This window comes from Staurois parvus, unplaced genomic scaffold (assembly GCF_062004578.1).
Source record: "Staurois parvus isolate SC_StPar_1 unplaced genomic scaffold, SC_StPar_1.0 ptg000199l, whole genome shotgun sequence".
In the NCBI taxonomy this organism is placed as follows: domain Eukaryota; kingdom Metazoa; phylum Chordata; class Amphibia; order Anura; family Ranidae; genus Staurois; species Staurois parvus.
Window position 1 is genome coordinate 717,501 of NW_028317995.1, and position 20,963 is coordinate 738,463.

At 42.9% G+C, this 20,963-nt stretch overlaps 1 protein-coding gene across 2 annotated transcripts in view; it reads right to left on the reverse strand.

The window, feature by feature from the left end:
- THTPA (thiamine triphosphatase) overlaps positions 1 to 20,963 on the reverse strand; it is a 148,252-nt gene that overhangs the window by 12,953 nt on the left and 114,336 nt on the right. Inside the window, exon 1 of one of the 2 annotated variants that reach the window (XM_089678177.1) lies at positions 4,328 to 4,467. The exons of the other annotated variant lie outside the window; for it this stretch is intronic. Coding sequence (XP_089534303.1) covers positions 4,328 to 4,337 — 10 coding nt within the window. The 5' untranslated portion in view covers positions 4,338 to 4,467. Of the gene's footprint in view, positions 1 to 4,327; positions 4,468 to 20,963 lie in introns of those variants that run through there. 2 annotated transcript variants of the gene reach the window in all.

A 20,963-nucleotide genomic window follows, 5' to 3' on the forward strand; every position in this document is an offset into this window, starting at 1 on the left:
AAAAAAATCACGAGGCACACCACCATTAGAAAATGTTAAAAAAATTTACCTCTGTGCCTATATTGACTATATATAAAGTAATTCTCTTGAATAGGAATTAAACACAAAGAAATTATTTTATAATTACTTTATTATGAAATAATAAAGTATTTTATAATTGGACCCGGGGGCCGGACCAAGAGTAGATGAATGATGTGTATGTGTCATCCATAGTAAGTATAGTAATATTCCCCCATAGTAAGCATAGTAATTCATCCCCCATATAGTAATTCATCCCCCATAGTAATTCATCCCCCCTATAGTAATTCATCCCCCCTATAGTAATTCATCCCCCCTATAGTAATTCATCCCCCATAGTAATTCATCCCCCATATTAAGTCCCCAAGCCCCCCCTGTGTCAATTCACTTACCTTTGCTCCGCGCGTTCCTCTCGCCGTTCCGGTGTAGCATGAAAATCTGTCTCCTATGAGGATCTGTCCCCCTCGACGTATCTGCGCATGTGCCAGTTTCAAGCATTAGCAGCCGATCGGCGATCTCCGGCACATGCACAGATACGTCGAGGGGGGACAGATCATCCTGACAGTATCACGCTCCGCAGGCCGGATTAAAAGGTCCGCCGGGCCGTAGTTTGCCCATTGCTGTTCTAATGATTGGTCTATTTGTGAGCCGAGGCCACATGTTACGGATGAAATTGCAATTTTTCCCACGGCACACCCGACAATATCTCACGGCACACTAGTTGAAAAACGCTGCTGTAGATGATGAAAAATTTAAAGTATTTGCAATTTTACATTGGAGGAACATTATTCTGAAACTAACAATTTTTAGACAAAGCTTTTCACATATTGGTGAACCATCTTTACTTCTGAGGCACTCTGACTCTCTAAGATGCTTTTTTTTATACCCCATCATTTTAATGACCAATTAACCTAATTAGTTGGAAAATGTTTTTCCAGCTCTTCCTTGTTAGTACCACTAACTTTGCCAGCTTTTTGTTACCCTGTCTCAACTTTGAGACCTGTTGCCATCAATTTCAAAATTACCTTTTTTTTTTAAAATTGTATATTTTTTTGGTTTAAAAACAGTTAACATGCTCGATTTTCTATTGTAAATAAAATATTGATTTAGGAGAGTTGCAAATCCTTGTATACGGTTTTTATGTAGTTTTTACACACTATCCCACCTTTTTTGGATTTGGGGTTGTCTGGACAGTGCTGATTTGCCCTGTGCTGATCACATGCACTCTCCCAAGAAGAAAAATCCTATCAATACACATCAAACTGAGCACGTGCAGACTGACTCCGCTCGCTATATCTTATTAGGAGAGGGACCCTGGAAGAAGGGGAGCATCAGAGAAGTCAGGATCAAACAGCCTTTTTATACAATGCAGAGGATTAACCCCTTAGGTTCCACAGTGAGTATAACAAGCATGATTTACTGCATGTACAGACTGATTTTACGGTTGTCAGTTTAGAGACACTAAACCCAAACGCAAACAAACATTTATGATATTACAAATGACCAATTCTTAGATGTGATTGCTGCAGTAGTTTTCTTTTTTAGGCTTTCTTCCTTTTATTGTTTTTTGTTTTATTTTAAGCAGGTGATCTGGCCAGTAAGTCTATTGTTCTTCAACAGAACAAGCTGCCCTGCAGTTGTAGCAGTCAGAGGGCTGAGACAAACCATTAACACGGAGAGGGGTGCTTACAATGATCAAGTTTTAACTTATGTAAAACCTTTATCCCAAAAAAAAAAACAAAAAAACAGGAAATCACATTGTGTGGGCCACAGGAGCAGCGTATCATCCCGCCCACACATCGCCGGAGAGAGGAGCGGTGTCTCGGTTCCTAAGACCATGGGAAATATGTGTTTTCCGATGGTCTTAGGCGACCCCTGGGAAATGGTCGTTCGACCCCCAAAGGGGTCGCGACCCCCAGGTTGAGAACCGCTGTGTTAGAGGGTATTTATATTTATTCTCCATAGTCCTACTGTAGGTAGAAACGTGGCCACCCTCTCTTGCTTAGGCTGGCCATACACTATACAATTTTCTGTCCAATTTCTGCCCAATTTCCTTTAGATTTATCTTCAACTGTGTAGTGCAAGGGCCTGCCTAATTGGATACAACTGAAAGTGTCATTTGGGCTTGACCTCCTATTCTATGGTTTTTGATAAATCTAAAGGCTGGCCATACACTATACAATTTTCTTGAGATTTTTGCTGTAGATTTACCAAAAACCATATAATGGGAGGTCAAGCCCAAACAACACTTTCAGTTGTATCAATCAGGCAGTCCTTTGCACTACATAGTTGAAGATAAATCTAAAAGAAATTGGGCAGAAATTGGACAGAAAATTGTATAGTGTATGGCCAGCCTTACTCCCAAGATATCTGACGACTATGGAATTTGTAGTGTGCATAGAGCAGTGCACATGACCACTACTAATGTGCACTTCACATTCCAACCAAACAGGAGTGAGGGGAAGAAGAGAGGTTTGAGAACTCTAAGGAAGTTACAAGGAGGCAGAAAAACACAGTAAGAAACAATGTCATGAAAAATAGGTTACAAGGTCATTAAGTAGTGGATGCATGTGGTTTACTTTTGGAGAATAAAGATGTAGTTTAATTTCACTTTAAGCACCTCAATACCACATGTACGGCTTTGCATTTAAGTGGTTATACCGGGATCATGGTTGAGGCTTGCTGCTGTGTTATTGTGTTCTGACAACAGGACTCTGCAGTTCTGATTAACAGAAGTCAGTCATTGGAATGGCTATACATGGATCGACATTAGTATGGTCTCTGCTTAACCTAACAAATTTAGTTTCATCTACGGGCAGCTAAGTCTGCTATTTATCAATAACAGTACATGGACTGTTCCAAGTCAGTTAAGCCCCCTATATACGGTTGGACCATACACCTTCAGCCCTGGTTCACATATGTGCGTTCCTGCGGGCCGCGGTTTGCATAGGCACGAGAGCCCATTCACTTGAATGGACTCCCGTGCCCCGGGACACGCAGGGAAGTCCCTGCACTTCTTCGGAAACCGCAGCCCGCATGGGAACCTCAGTTCCCAGTGCGGTTGCGATTTCCAGTGCGGGCAGCGTGCCATTAGAATTAATGGCATCCGCCCGCGGGGCCGCATTCTTCTGTGTGGGTGGTGCGGCTACACAGATTTTTGTGCTGATCCACAGCGGCACCACCTACACATATGTGTACCTAGCTTCAGAGGCAAGTTTAATCAGTGGCAGGTCCCATAGATTTAACCCCGGTTCACATATATGCAGCCGTGCGAGCCACGTTTTGCATGGGAATGAGAGCCAATTCATTTGAATGGACTCCCGTTCCCATGACACTCAGGGAAGAAGTCCCTGCACCTCTTTGGAAAACACAGCCCGCACGGGAACCTCAGTTCCCAGTACGGTTGCGTTTTCCACTGCGGGTGGCGTGCCATTAGAACTAATGGCACCCACCCGTGGGTCCACATTCCTTTGTGTGGGTGGTGCAACTGCACGGATTTTCGTGCAGATATGCAGCGGCACCACCCACACAAATGTGAACCTAGGTTATCCCAACAGATTTCTTTTAAATTGAGCAGGACCTAGTGACTTCTGGGCAAAGAGATCAGTGCTGATTCACACTGATGCAAATTCTATCCAGATCCAAAAAGCATGGATTTGCATGTAATCTACAAAAGCATTATTTCCAATACAGACTGTTCACATATATGCGGTGCAAATTTGATCCGGTCAAAAAAAAAGGGCCATGTATGAGTTTAGTGCAAATTTCATCTCCTGCTATGATGCCCATTCCCTTCAGAAATCGCATTCAATTCGCACCTATCACAGCAGAAAAAAAAAAAATCACTGTGATACTGCATTGTGGCTCCGCATCATTGTGAATCGGCACTTAATTCTACAGAGGTGTGCTCTTCCTGACAGCTTATGAAAGCCAGCCATTGGCAGCATTAGGTGCTGGGTGAGAGTCTCAGCTGTAATGGACAGCAATTGTGACAGGTTGGAACTTTAAACAATTTGCAAATGGCAAGAATTCCATCTATAAGAGCCAGATATCTACAGAACATGAGGTTTTGATTGGTTATCGCAGGTTATTGTGTATAGGTTTAATAGTTTGAATAAAATAAAACCTATCTGCTTGTTGCAATGTAATTTGTTTTTTTTATCTACCCACCCATTACATTTCAATTACACTGTTTCTTTAAAAAAAACCCCATCTGCAAATAGAGGATAAGAAAAACAAGTATCTAGCCTCTCCAATACACAGCTATCTTCATCTATGTAATACATCCCTGTTTATTTATAATTCAAACCTGAATTCATAATGCAGGAAAGCTGCAGTCAAAGCACATTGCCCCCGGTTAAAGCAGTGTGTTCATTTGTTGGGGGAGGGAAATGCTTCAGCAATGCTCCACTTGGCTGAGTCAGGCTGAGACTTCCCCATAGTGCAGTGTATGATGGGATGTGTAGTTCCCAACAACAAACATATATAGGCTTTCACTGAGGTTAAAACTACAATTACCAGACACCTGTGCAAAGAACGATGAGACGTGCAGGGGAATTGCCATTTAAAGGAAAAAGCCTTCTGCTAAAGACAGGGTAATTAGTATATACAGATGAAAACACTATCATGCAAAGCATAGCTGTAGTTATCACATTTAAAAATAATTGTTGTACCATAACTATTTTTTTATTCATTCATTTATTTTTAAGAAATAACAGTATGCTCCATTAAGGTGAGTGCACCTATAACAACATACACATGGTGGGTCCCTAGCCATTCTATAGGGTTATGCTACAGGGATATCCAGGAAATTACTGCCTGAGCCCTCAACTGTCACACATACCATGCACACCCAAGCTGTCTTCTATATTGTGTATGGATAGGAGCTTGAAAACCTTTTACTAAGCCATCCCCCTGGTTCACCATAGCACTGATCCATAAGCAGTGGCGTCCCGAGGCAGGTGCGGGGGGTACAGCCCGCACGACGTGAAAACGACCGCACGGGGTGACACCGGACCTGCTCCATGAAAAGGTAAGTTGTAAAGCAAGCCGACGATCCCCGCAGGATGGATCCGATCCATCCTGCGGGGATCGTCGGCTTTCTTTACAACTTACCTTTTCGTGGAGCGGGCCCGGTGTCACCCCGTATAAGTTGCATGCCGACGAGCCCCGCAGGATGGATTGGATCTGCGGACTGTGGAGCACAATGGAACAGATTCCGATCCATTATGCTCAATCTGCAGATCCGATCCATTCTGCCGGGATCGTCGGAGGGGGTGTCACCAAGTGTTACCGTACCGGGTGACACCAACGCTAGGGACGCCCCTGTCCATTAGTATTCAAGAATACTCACTTCACAGAGCTGTAAAATTTACCAAAATTTTTAAGCCATGGGGAAAAAAACGTTTTTCCCCCTGTTTTTTCTGGAAAAATGGAAATTTTCAGAAAAATTTAAAAAAAAAAATCAGTCTGGAGGAGTTTTACAAATTGAAGGTCATTTTGTTACACTGGGAAGGTGAATTGCAGTGTATATAAAAGTATTATGCTTGAAATAAAACTACAGCTTATTTAGCAAATAAACTAAACTTGAATTTTAAAATCTTATTTTTTTTATTACAGATGAAAGGACTGAGTATGTTAGGAACATTTCAAATGAGAACAGGTAACCAAATCCTTTCCCTCAAAAGGAACAAAAAAAAAAAGCAAGAAACCACCAACATTAAAATATAGATTAGCACCAATTGTAGAAAGTGTTTTCTGGCGAACTCTAGAGGGAAAAGCTACTTGTACCTTCATTAGGGTCCTCATCATTTCGTTCCATAAAGTATTTTTTAATATCTTTAGGGCACTTCTGGCATTAACCACTTGCCTACCAGGCACTTATACCCCCTTCCTTTCCAGGCCAATTTTCAGCTTTCACCACTGTTGCATTTTGAATGACAATTGCGCGGTCATGCAACATTGAACCCATATGAAATTTTTATAATTTTTTTCTCACAAATAGAGCTTTCTTTTGGTGGTATTTACTTGTCGCTGGGGGTTTTAATTTTTGCGCTATAAACAAAAAAAATAGCAAAAAAAAGTTTCTTTGTTTTTATTATAAAATTTTGCAAACAGGTAATTTTGACTGATATGCATTGATGAGGCTGCACTGATAGGCAGCACTGATGGGCATTGATAGGCGGCACTGATAGGCAGCACTGATGGGTATTGATAGGCGGCACTGATAGGCAGCACTAATAAGGTGTCAAGGATAGGTGGCACTGATAGGCGGCACTGATGAGCTGGCACTGAGGATGGGCACTGATATGCGGCACTGCTGGGCACTGACTGACGGCACTGCTTGGCACTGACTGGCACAACTGCTGGGCACTGACTGGCAGCACTGCTGGACTGCACTGATGAGCACTGGTGGGTGCCACTGATGGGCACAGGTGGGTGGCACAGGTGGGTGGCACTGCTGGGCACTTGTGGGCAGAACTGGTGGGTGGCACTGCTGGGCACCGATCATCAGGGCACTGGTCATCAGTGACAGCGTGAGGAAAGTGCAGCCGAGAACCGGCAATTGCATTTCCCGGTGATCAGCGTGTCATTGGACACGGCTGATCACATGGTAAAAGGCCGCTGTGATTGGCCTTTTACCGCATCATGTGATCAGCTGTATCCGTAAGACACAGCGATCCCAGAGATCGCCAGGTGCGTGCAGGAGAGTGCGTTCTGGGAGGCCGTCATATGACGGCCTCCCTGAACTGGCGGGCCACAGTGCAGCTGTCCTTCGCCTATCTGCGATCAGCAACTAGTTAAGGGATATGTTTTGTCATCCTTGTAGCATTTAAAAAATAATATTTCTTTTTGCAATATTTGCAAATTGCAGCTTTGCACTTAGCAGAAATGGCACTCTGGAAATGTTTCCAAACTTTAGATGTTGGTCTCACCATATTACTGAGAGGAGGAAAAGAAAAAACAATTTACTGAGCAGTCTATAGGTAAACATTATGCTGTGATGGTGGAGAACATTAACCACTTTCCCCCCTTTATGACCAGGCCATTTTTTTTGCTATACGCCGCTGCGCTACTTTAGCTGACAACTGTGCAGTCATTCAAGACTGTATCCAAATTAAATTTATATAATTTTTTTTCCTACAAATAAAGCTTTCTTTTGGTGATATGTGTTCACCACTGGGTTTTTTTTATATTCTTTGCGCTATAAATGAAAAAAGACTGAAAATTTTGACAATTTATTTTCTTTTTGCCATTAAAAAAATCCCATAAGAAAAATAAATAAATAAAAAAATTCTTCATAAGTTTAAAATGTATTTTGCCACATTTGGTCTTTGGTAAAAAAAAATCCCAATAAGTGTATATTAATTGGTTTGTGTGAAAAAATATAGCATATACAAATGACAGTATATGTACTAGAATTTTTTTTTTATACTAGTAAAGGCAGCGATCAGCGACCTATAGCGGGACTGTCATAGTACAACGGGCATTCTGATACTGGCTAACTGACACTGAAATAACTAGTGACACTAATACTGTGATCAGTGCTAATAAAATGCACTGACACTGTACTAATGACACTGGGCATGAAGAGGTTAACACCAGGGGTGATCAAAGGGTTAACTGTGTGCCTAACTATATGTAATGTGTTGACTGTATGCTGTTTTTCTAGGGGATGTGACAGTTTTTGTCTCCCTGTGAAAAACGGGCACATCCCCACTGTTTAGTAGAGAGATCTGTTTTGTTTACCAACACAGATCTCTCTCCTGTCACTAGCTCCAATGATTAGTGGGTCCCAGCCATGAATCACCGACAGGACCCGCTGATCGGCATGTCAGGGAGCCAATGACAGCACGGGGAGACGGGTGCGCATGCCCCCTACCTGAAAAAGCAAGATCATGTATATATTTGTGATTTTGCACAGCTGGCCCACACTGTAGTAGTAAAGCTACAGTGCGCAGTCGGCAAGCAGTTAATAGGAATCATTTAAAGGTTATAAAGACAAATTTACCCTCATTACATGTCAATTAAGACCTGAGAGGAAGATAGAAACTATCATCTACTGTATCCCAGCAATCACCCATTTATAAGAGGTACAAGATGGAGCTCACAAGCAAATTAAACTGGAGCCTTTCCCATGCAGTGCCCCTAGTAGCATACTGTAAATGTATATTTCTCTTGTTTGAGAACTGCACTAAGAAGTACAGTGTTACTTGTTTTGTTTTCCGGAATTCACTTGTCTTCAGCTGAGAGAACTAATAATTTGGAACTTTAAATAAAGTCTCAGAAATTATTTAATTAAGTTCTTTGTGTTATATAGTTTGAATACTATGTTATATATATATTATTTATCATTGTAAAAGAACATATTACACACTCTTTTCTTTAACTTTTTCTGGAAAAAAACAGCTTTGGAAATTTTTTTTTTTCCCCCAATTTTTCAGTTTTTTTTGTTTAAGCCTTCCCATGTCTACACAGGGCACTGTGTTATTTCGTTAGGGTTAGGGTTCCTACAGTTCAACTGAACACCTTGTCATGTAGGGGATGAAGTCACCTGGCGCATGCTCCATAGCTCGGTCTGCTTTTCCCCACTGGGAGAAGGACTTCTTCCCTTGACCAATATCATTCCCCAATCCAGCCAGGTTTACTGTGTACCTTATATCGAGGACCCTATCCATCAGCACCTATGGAATGTATTATGATTTGCACCTCTCCAGCCACTTACAGCCTTACTGTGTACTGGCCTACCTTACATGGCATCCTCTTGAATAACATCACATAAGCCAGAAGCAAAGTCCAATATCTTTACTTGCAATAAAGTGTGCAACTTTCAAATGTTGCCAAGGCAATACAGGCACTTCAAATTTCCATCCAGTGAGATCCTGGTATAGTGTCAGGTCCTTGTTCCCTTTAGATCAGTGCTGAATGTAAGGCCCATACCTAGGAAAGACCCATGTGCTGTGACCAGACACATTCCACCTAACTGCTACATGCTTAAGCTGGCCATACATGGATCAAAATCTAGTCTGTTCAGCAGGGCACCCTGGTTGTACACAAGTTGATCTATTAACTAAGAAATTACATAATGTGGTGCTGTCCCTGGACACCGAGAAGGCCTTCGATTCGGATGTGTGGGAGCATCTATGGGAAACTCTGCGCTGCTTCAGATTTGGCCCTCATTTCATTTCGTGGATGAGGTGCCTGTACAGTGCGCTGCTTGCAAGAGTACGTATTAATAATATCCTTTCCCCCCCCCTTTTGCTCTCCATAGGGGCACTCGGCAGGGCTTTCTGCTTTCACCAAGCTTGTTTGCCCTGGCAATTGAGCCTTTGGCTTGCCTGTTCTGCCCTTCCAGTTCTTTACATGGCCTATCGGTGGGCGCCTGGGAGGATAGGGTTTCCCTGTATGCGGACGATACTCCTATATTTGAGGAACTGTAATTCGTCTCTTAGAGAGGCGCTGAGTCTTATCGATCGTTTCGGCAGCTACTCCAGTATTCTCATTAATTGGGAGAAGTCCATACTGTTTCCTCTTGCGTTGGGGCCCTTGCCTCATATTTCCTTCGCCCCTATTAGATCGGTCTCTCATTTTAAGTACTTGGGTGTAACAGTGCAGCGTGACTTGAAGAAGTAGCTAGCGGACAATCTTCATCCCCTTGTGCAACAGCTGCAGACTAAATGTACTGCTTGGTCTTCCCTTCTGATTAGCACCATAGGCTGGGCTAATCTTTTTAAAATTATATTTCTACCTAAGTGTATCTATTTTTTTCAGCATATGCCAGTGCAGATCCCGCAATCCTGTTTCCGTTTGTGGATGGCGTTGTCTCTGGGTTTATTTCGGCTGGAAGGGCCCCTAGACTTTCCCGCTCCACGCTGCACTTACATATTGATCGTGGTGGCCTGGCACTTCCTAAACTGCTTTTATATTACTGGGCTGCTGTTCTGGTCACGGTGCGCTGGTGGCTCTCCCAGCCTAGGGATAATGCTGCAGTGATCCTGGAGGTGGCAATATTGGGTTCGTATGCTGAACTTCATAACCTAATTCAAAGTCCAACTCGGCCATCACTATTCCTATGCTGACAACCCTGAGGGTGTGTAGTCAGGCTAGAGTTCAATTTTGGGTAAATAACTCATATTCTCCTCACACGCCACTCTGGGGCAACCCTGCCCTTCGCCATCTGCATACGATAACGGATCCCGTGGTGTGGGCTCGATATGGCATTAAAACGTTGCACCATATTATGCCTAGTGGCGTCCCGCTTCTATTTGACAAACTCGAATGCAATCATGGCCTGCCTAACCAAATGTTTTTCCGGTTTTTACAATTGCGTCATACGGTGGCCGTTCAATTTCCTTCTCCATTAACCATTCAGACGGATCCGTAGGAAAACTTGTTAATGGAGGACTTGCCTAAACCGTTGTCCTCTCTCCATTCCCTGTTGATACCCCTCTCTACCCCTAGAATGCAGGTGCTTTTTGATAAATGGCACACAGACCTCACTTCGCTAACAGAGGATGACTGGGAGGATTGTCTTCTACAGTGCCTCCCTACCATGATCTCAGCCAGGGACCGCTTCATACAGCTTAAATGTATCCATAGAGTATATTACACCCCGCTGTGCTTGGCTTTGATATATCCTGATAGATTGGCAACATGCCCTCGCTGTGATATGGAGATGGACACGTTTCTCCATATATTTTGGGAATCTTCCAAGCTTCTCCCCTTCTGGGTTGGGGTGTTAGAAACTATTAACGCTGTTATTAAACTGTCTATTTCCATGGATCCACTGATTATGTTGCTAGTTCTCTTGGACCTCATGGAGACGTCTAAGCATAATAGACTGTTCGTCTTCTATGCTTTCTGCTATGCTAGAAGAGAAATTTTGTTGAAATGGAAACAGTCTGCCCCACCAACAGTCTCGGGATGGAAATCGGCACTCAACGGGGCGCTCCCATTGTATAAATTTACTTATATGAGTTGTAACTGTCCAGCTAAATTTGATAGAATATGGGCTGGGTGGGTGGAGGCTCAGGGTCTTACGGTATAACACTTGGATTATTCTCTAGCGGATATGCCCAGTTTGTATTGTTTATTTTCTTGGCTATTGTTTATGTGTATGGTTTGCATTTCCTCTTTGCCCCTCTTCTTTTCTGCCCCCCCCTCTTCCCTCCCCTCCTCTCCCCCCCCCCCTTTTTTTTCTTATCCGCTCTTTTCTTTTCTGTTACAACTCATGCCCTCAGATCTTTTGCCTAAATCTTATTTGGTGGGTGATGGACATCTGTTGTGTAATGTGTATGTTTTTTTTTTTTTCCTTTTCTGATCAGACTCAGGTTGACCGGTTGACTCTGTATGATCTTTACCGTTGGAATGCCATGTGTATTGTATCTCTACTGACTGCTATAAGTTTGCCTGTTCTTATGTACCTTGCTTTGTTATACTTTTGTACGATTTCAATAAACGCAACTGTTAAAAAAAAAGAAATTACATAATGTATATTACTATGATGAACCTGAATCAGTAGACGCATGCCTGTGTATGCACATCCTTGGGTATCTGAGTTTATGGTTAGTTGGAGTAATATTACAATACCTAAAATTATTTTTATTATTCATATTTATACCAAGGCTTGAGTTTTTTTGTTTTCAAATACAGTATATTTACCCAGAGTTTTGCTGCTCTATTTTACTCTTTGTAGTACATGTCCATTATTTGTGTTGTTTGTAACAGCAATCACATACAGTTGTGTTCAAAATAATAGCAGTGTGTTTGAAAAAAGTGAATATAGCTCAAAATCCTTCTAATAGCTTTTATTTCCATACACACATGCATTGGGAACACTACACATTCTATTCCAAATCAAAACATGAAGAAAAATATATCAAATTTGTGTTATTCCTCTAAAAAAAATTGAAGAAAAGTGAATATTAGACTGTTAAAAAAAATAGCAGTGTTTGTATTCTTTACAAACTTGGCTTCACATAGGCGTCTTCTAATTGTAACAGTACTCACAGGTAACTTTAGACCTTCTTTGATCTTCCTGGAGCTGATTGTTGGCTGAGTCTGCGCCATTTTGGCTATTCTTCTATACATTCGAATGGTAGTTTTTCGCTTTCTTGCACGTCTTTCAGGTTTCGGTTGCCATTTTAAAGCATTTGCAATCATTTTAGCTGAGCAGCCTATCATTTTCTGCACTTCTATATATGTTTTCCCCTCTCCAATCAACTTTTTAATCAAGGTACGCTGTTCTTCTGAACAATGTCTGGAACGACCCATTTTCCTCAGAATTTCAGAGAGAAATGCACTGTAACCAGCATGGACAACATTTGCTGCCTTCCTTCCTTAAATAAGGGCAATAATTGCCACCTGTTTTTCAAAGAATGAATGACCTCACTAATAGAACTCCACACTGCTATTATTTTGAACATGCCCCTTTCAATTAGTGATTCAATTACACAGAATCAGCAGCATGCATGTCGTGACTGTTGGGTCTGTTGGATTTCTATTACTCTACTACACCTGCTAGTAAATTATTTGCCATGTAGAAATATAATTTCTACCAAAAACAGTGATTGATCAGGTTAGTGATGTCTGACTGCTATTATTTTGAACACAACTGTAGGTGTGTGGATATGGTAACAGCATAACAAAAACTTGGGTCTACTTTTTAATATATTTGAACAGAGGATTTATCATTTGATCTAGCTACCATTGTGATTTACTGTACATACCCATACCAGGCCACTACTAACAGCCAGAAGGGTGACACCACTTTCTCTATTAGGCTTCATGTTCACAGGTGTTTTGGCCCATGTGTATCAAATCCTGGCATTTTCGGGCACCTGGGAGGTGCATGCGCAGCCTCCAGTCCTGCTGCCACCTGCCTCAAAATCTACGACAGGCTGAATTACGTGGTGGCTGAACGCTTTACTGAATGGTACTTGCGGTTAGGGACATGTGCTTTCATTGCTGTGTAATATACTGGATAAAGTAAGACAGGATATAAGTACGTGTTTTGTGTAATCACTATCACTCTTGAATAGAGCAAATGGGCAAGCCCAAGCTACAGCACAAGAGAAGTCATTGAGGTGAGAATATTAATATCTGTTGTAAAATGTGTTTTTAATATCTACTGGTCAAACTAAAGTCCCTATAAACTATACAATTTGATTGTAAAATATACCATCAACTATGTAGTATAATAGCCTGCCTGATTTGATACTAATTGTATGGTTAGCTTAGGTTTGTCCTCATATTACATAGTTTTTATATGCATTGAAATGTCTTTTTATTAATTTGTATTTCTATAGTGCTTTTCTCCCTGGGACTCAAAGCACTTCACCTGTTGTTGGGGCTGATGATGAAGCAGCACCTTGAGAACACTCAATAGAATATCATCACAGGATCAGTTGACCTACCTGGAGTATGTTGGAGCTAATCCACACAAGCACATGGAGAACATGCAAACTCCATGCATTTAGTGTCCTGACTGGGACTCAAACCAAGGACTCCAGTACTGCAAGGCAGAGTTGAAAACCATTAAAACACTGCGGGTTGATTTACTAAAGCTGGAAAGTGCAAAATCTGGTGCAGCTCTGCATAGAAACCAGCTTCCAGGTTTTTATTTTATCAAAGCTTAAGTGAACAAGCTGACTAGAAGCTGATTGGCTACCATGCACTGCTAAATCAGATTTTGCTCTCTCCAGTTTTAGTAAATCAACCCCTGTGCTCTTTGGTTCAGCCAGTGCCATCTGCTTGTAAATATGTACATATTGTGTAGTCTCCCTTCAAAGTACTGTAGGGATGTAATACCTAATAGCCTTTCTGTGTTTCATCTATTAAATATCTTCCAAGACCTCTTTTAGAATATGGTGCTCAGCAATATTCTCTGTTACATTATGTACTAGACTCTGTTGAGAATGCGCCACAGTTCTGTGGCAGGGTGTGGTGCAGGGAGTCCTGTCTTGTTAGCTGGACAACCCCTGCCTTAAACTTGCCGGGGTGAGCTAAATGGTAAGTGTACTGGGTACAAAATTGTCCCTTTATTTCCTTTTCTGTTATCAGAGGATGCCTCCAAAAACCAGTGCCTCTTTTAAAAATGGCAGTGGCAAGTACCACTAAATTCTTTGTTATACCCAGCAATCAATGAAAAGGAAATATTCCTTTAAATGGATTCCTTTAAATAAATATGGCCAGTTCACACCTGATTCGCACAGCAACACAGTCTGGGTTCCTGTGCGATTTTCAACTGATTTATTTGAATGGGCTGAAATTGCACTTAATCCCACTAAAAGTAATGCATGCACTACTTTTTAAAAATGCATTGCACCAAATTGCATAGTATCGTGGCACCATTCGCATACAGGTTTCCCGTAGCACGTTCTGGTGTGAACAAGCGGAAACAAAAAACATTACAAGGTATATTAAAAAGCACTGCATGCCAAAATGCACACCTTAAAACACCCTTACAGTATTTATAGTCCCTAAATTAAGCTATTGGAAGTTACAACCTGCATACCTGCAATCATAGTGACACAACATACACCCCATGTAAGTACATCCCACAATAGCTAGCTAACTGAACAGCTTCCATGGGAGAAATCTGTGATTATTATTCTTTGGCCAGTTGCACATGGACATCATTTACTGCCATTTATACAGAGAGATTCTGAGTATAAATGTTCTGTAAAGACTTTGCGTAGACGCATGTAAAGGCACTTAAAAGTGTATGTATGTATATACACACGTAAAATTCTTGTTCATTGACAGTGTTTACACATACTGTATGTACATATACACTGCTCAAAAAAAATTAAAGGAACACTTTGAAAACACATCAGATCTCAATGGGGAAAAAATATCATGAAAATTATCATGAATTATCATGAAAATGATCAACCTACAGAGGACTAAATTCAAAGACACCCCAAAAATCAAAGTGAAAAAATTATGCAGCAGGCCAGTCCATTTTGCTGAAATCTCATTGCAGCAACTAAAAATGGCACTCAGTAGTTTGTATGTATGGCCCCCACATGTTGTATGCATGCCTGACAACGTCGGGGCATGTTCCTAATGAGACGACGGATGGTGTCCGGGGTATTTCCTCCCAGATCTGGACAAGGGCATAACTGAGCTCCTGGACAGTCTGAGGTGCAACCTGGCGGCGTCGGATGGACCGAAACATGATATCCCAGAGGTGTTCTATTGGATTTAAGTCAGGCAAGTGTGGGGGTCATGCAGTGGTATAAATTCTTTCATCCTCCAGGAACTGTCTGCATACTCTCGCAATATGAGGCCAGGCACTGTCGTGCAGCAGGATGAACCCAGGACCCACTGCACCAGCTGGACAATGGGTCCAGGGATTTCATCCTGATACCTAATGGCAGTCAGGGTGCCATTGTCTAGCCTGTCGAGGTCCATGGGTCCCTCCATGGATATGCCTCCCCAGACCATCACTGACCCACCACCAAAATGGTCATGCTGAACGATGTTACAGGCAGCATAATATTCTCCACAACTTCTCCGGTCTCTTTCACGTCTGTCACATGTGCTCAGGGTGAACCTGCTCTCATCTGTGAAAACCACAGGGCACCAGTGGCAGACCTGCCATTTCTGCTGTTCAGTGACAAATGTCAATCGAGCACTCTGGTGCTGGGCAGTGAGCACAGGGCCCACTATAGGACGTTGGGCACTCAGGCTACCCTCATGAAGTCTGTCTCTGATTGGTCAGAGACCTTCACACCAGTGGCCTGCTGGAGGTCATTTTGTAGGGCTCTGGGAGTGTTCATCCTGTTCCTCCTTGCACAAAGGAGCAGATAGCGGTCCTGCTGATGGGTTAAGGACCTTCTATGGCCCTGTCCAGCTCCCCTAGGGTAACTGTCTCCTGGAAACTCCTCTATGCTCTTGAGACTGTGCTGGGAGACCCAGCAAACCTTCTGGCATTGGCACGTATTGATGTGCCATCCTGGAGAAGTTGGACTGGTTCAGGTATTGCCTCATGCTACTAGTAGTGACACTGACCCTAGCTAAATGCAAGACTAGTGAAAAACAGTCAGAAAAGATGAGTAGGGAAAAAATGTCAGTGGCCTCCACCTGTAAAATCATTCCTGTTTTGGGGATCTTCTCATTGTTGCCCATCTAGTGCACCTGTTAATTTCATTACCACCAAAGCAACTGAAACTGATTAACAATCCCCTCTGCTACTTAACTGACCAGATCAATATCCTAGGAGTATAATTAACTTGATAATATACTCTAATTAAAAAGTGTTCCTTTAATTTTTTTGAGCAGTGTACATATGTAGATGCATAAACACGCCTGTGCACTTAAATTACTGCACTTGAATGTAAACATTTCTTTTTGTTTTGCATCTCTGTACTCATCGCTGTACTACTGATCTTCACACAGCTGTGTGCATTGTTCCATAGACAACAATTGATTTATATTCAGATCAGTAAATAACGTGCCTTTTTTACTCCCATATGCAAGAACAGGCGTATGGCATTTTTTTCAGCCTGCAAAAGCACCTCTATATTAGCCTATGTGTCCAGTCACACATAGATGTTTACAGGCTGAAAAAAACCCATCACCAGTGCATTTGTGCTAAATAGGAGAAAAACATGCTAGACGTGCCTGAATGTGTCTAAACATGCCTAAATGTTAGATGTGTCAAGCATTTGGGAGTTAATGCAATACACTGGCCAGAATAAATTAACCAGTTCCCTCACAGCCTGTAGTGAAATGACGGTCGAACGGGGCATTCACCATTACGGGTGGACATCATATGACATCCTCCCAGAATGCTCTCAACAGGCTGTTGTATGGCGCGATTTGTCACCAGATCATTGTACTCGCTGCTGCCAGTGCCATGTGATCACTGTGACCAATCGCAGCAGATCACATGACAATTGTACACAATGGATGGCTTTCATTCATGCCATCCATTGTGTACTATTGTGTTGATCTCTGTGATTGGCCACAGTGATCACATGCTACAAACAGGGCCAATCACATCCTGTCTGTACTATGTGATTAGCTGTGGCCAATCACAGCTAACCACAATAGTAATCACTGAATGAATCAATTTCATTCAGTAAAAATGGTTGCTTATAACAGTGAAATTCTCTGGTATAAGAAATCATAATGTGTAAAAAAAAAACCCTGATCACTTCCCCAGAGTAGTACAATGTTACTACGGTAACATTATACTGTTCTGGTCATAAAAATGTAAAAATGATAAAAAAGGAAAACTTTAAAAAAAAATGATTAAAAATATTTTTGTGTTTACACATACTCCAACCAGTCAGTGTCCCTGATCACCGTTACACCAATAATATGATGATGCTGTATGTGGTGACAGTATGTAAAATAACAAGTGGAAAAAAACCCGCAATTTTTTAAAATGTCTTCATTTTCCAAAAAAAGTGACAGAAAAATTACAACTTCAAAAAACTCGACACGTCTCTTACTAAATACTTTGGACTGTCTACTTTCCAAAAATGGGTCATTTTGGGGATAATTGTACTGTCCTGTCATTTTCAGGCTTCAAGAAATGAGGTAGGCTGTCAGTACTTCAGGACTGATCAATTTTCAGCTACCGTATTTTCTGGCGTATAAGACGACTGGGCGTATAAGACGACCCCCTACTTTTCCTGTTTAAAATGTAGTGTTTGGGCTATACTCGCCGTATAAGACTACCCCTCTTCCAGTGCACACCAGTGGGAAGAATCGTGCCCCATCATTGGTGTCAGTGGGAGGAATAGTGCCCCATCATTGGTATTAGTGGGAGGAATAGTGCCCCATCATTGATGTCAGTGGGAGGAATAGTGCCCCATCATTGGTATTAGCGGGAGGAATAGTGCCCCATCATTGGTGTCAGTGGGAGGAATAGTACACCATCATTGGTGTCAGTGGGAGGAATAGTGCCCCATCGTTGGTATTAGTGGGAGGAATAGTGCCCCATCATTGGTATCAGTGGAGGGGAATAGTGCCCCATCATTGGTATCAGTGGGAGGAATAGTGCCCCATCATTGGTATCAGTGGGAGGAATAGTACCCCATCATTGGTGTCAGTGGGAGGAATAGTGCCCCATCATTGGTGTCAGTGGGAAGAATAGTGCCCCATCATTGGTATCAGTGGCAGGAATAGTGCCCCATCATTAGTATCAGTGGCAGGAATAGTGCCCCATCATTGGTGTCAGTGGGAGGAATAGCACCCCATCATTAGTATCAGTGGCAGGAATAGTGCCCCATCATTGGTGTCAGTGGGAGGAATAGTGCCCCATCATTGGTGTCAGTTGAAGGAATAGTGTCCCATCATTGGTATCAGTGGGAGGAATAGTGCCCCATCATTGGTATCAGTGGGAGGAATAGTGTCCCATCATTGGTGTCAGTGGGAGGAATAGTGCCCCATCATTGGTATCAGTGGCAGGAATAGTGCCCCATCATTAGTATTATTGGGGGGAATAGCACCCCATCATTGGTGTCAGTGGAATAGTGCCCCATCTTTGGTGTCAGTGGGAGGAATAGTATCCCATCATTGGTGTCAGTGGGGGGGGGGAGAAATAGTGCCCCATCGTTGGTGTAAGTGGGGGGGGAGGAATAGTATCCCATCATTGGTGTCAGTGGGGGGTGGAATAGTGCCCCATCATTGGTGTCAGTGGGGGGTGGAATAGTGCCCCATTATTGGTGTCAGTGGGGGGGGAGGAATAGTGCCCAATCGTTGGTGTCAGTGGGGGGGGGGAGGAATAGTGCCCCATCATTGGTGTCAGTGGGGGGGAGGAAAAGTGCCCCATCGTTGGTGTCAGTGGGAGGAATAATGCCCCATCATTGGTATCAGTGACACCAACGATGGGGCACTATTCCTCCCACTGACACTTGCTGACCCCTGTTCCAGTACGGTGCTGCTGCAGCCAGCATATGTGGTTGCAGCAGCACCTAAGCACGGCACACTTACCTGCATCTCCACTCGATTTTCGCGGGGCCGCTCAGCTCCGCCTCCTCGCCAGTGATTGGCCGCCTGTGTGCCTTTCCTGAGCTACAGTTCTGGCGGCCAATCACCGGTGAGGAGGCGGAGCCGAGCAGCCACGCGAACATCCAGTGGACGAACCGAAGGAAGGAGCAGCCGCGCTTCCTGGACCGGATCGTCGTGGGACCGGAGCCAGGTAAGAGACAGCAGCCCCTGCCCACCCCTGTACTTAGTTTCCCTTCTGTTGGAAGGGGGGGGCGGCAGCGGCACCGCGCCCCTAAAAAGTGTCAGCATGCCGTTACCGGCGTATAAGACGACCCCCGACTTTTGAGAAGATTTTCAAGGGGTAAAAAGTCGTCTTATACGCCGGAAAATACAGTACTATATATATCAGTTTCTGTACTCTATAACTTTCCTACAGACTACATAATAAACACTGATTTGGGTTATTCTCACCAAAGAAATGTAGCAGTATACAGTTTGGTCTATATGAAGAAAGATTATTTATTTGCAAAATTTTATAATAGAATCAACGCTTTTTTGTTTTTTTTTTTTAATTTTTGGGGTTTTTTTGTTTATTAGCAAAAAAAACCCAGTGGTGATTATTATTATTATACAGGATTTATATAGCGCCAACAGTTTGCTCAGCGCTTTACAATATAACGGGAGACAATACAGCAACAATACAGTTCAATACAAGAGGGAAGGAGGGCCCTGCTCCTTGGAGCTTACAATCTAGGAGGGAGGAGCTAGTGGTACAAAAGGTAGTAACTGTGGGGGATGGACTGGTTTTCAGAGATCGCCTAAAAGTGAGCGATAGTATGATAAATTGGGGTAGAGAGTTCCAGAGGATGGGGGAAGCTCTGGAAAAGTCCCGGAGACGAGCATGGGAGGAGGAGACAAGGGAGCTAGAGAGCAGGAGGTCTTGCGAAGAGCGGAGAGTACAGTTTGGGTGATATTTAGAGACAAGATCGTTAATGTAATTTGGGGCAGAGTTATAAATGGCTTTATACGTTATTGTTAATGTTTGAATTTTATCCGTTGGGCAATGGGAAGCCAGTGGAGGGATTGGCAGAGAGGGGTGGCAGATACAGAACGGTTAGTAAGGTGGATAAGTCTGGCAGTAGCATTCATGATAGACTGGAGTGGGGATAGCCTGCGATGAAGTAGGCCAATGAGGAGGGAGTTACAATAGTCAAGGCGAGATATAACAAGGGAGTGAATAAGTTGCTTAGTAGTTTCCGAGGTTAACAACGGGCTTATCTTGGAGATGTTACTGAGGTGAAGTCTACAAGATTTGGACAGTGATTAGATTTGGGCTGAAAGGACAGATGGGAGTCTAGGATTACACCTAGCACCCTGGCATTAGGGGAGGGACTGATGATTGTGTTATTGATCTTGATGGAGAAGTCAGGGGAGGGGGCATGGTCTGGAGGGAATACTAAGAGCTCAGTTTTGGAAAGATTGAGTTTGAGGAAGTGGAGTGACATCCATGCCGATATGTCGCTTAGTAGGTTAGTAATGCGAGAGGAGACTGAAGGGGTGAGGTGAGGGGTAGAAAGATAGATCTGTGTCTCATCAGCATAGAGATGGTACTTAAAACCATTGGAGTTTATCAAGTGACCAAGGGAGGAGGTGTAGATGGAGAATAGAAGGGGTCCAAGGACAGGACCTTGAGGGACCCCTACAGACAGAGGGAGTGAAGAGTAGGAGGCAGCATTATAGGTAACACTGAAGGAGCTCTGCGATAGGTAGGAGGAGAACCAGGAGAGAGCAGAGTCTCTGAGACCAAGAGAGTGGAGTTTTTTGAGGAGGAGGGGATGGTCAACCGTATCAAAAGCCATAGAGAGGTCAAGTAGTAAGAGTACGGAGTAGTGTCCATTGGTTTTAGCAGTTAGTAGCAGTGATTAAATACCACCAAAAGAAAGCTCTATTTGTGTGAAAAATATTATAAAAATTTAATATGGGTACCGTGTTGCATG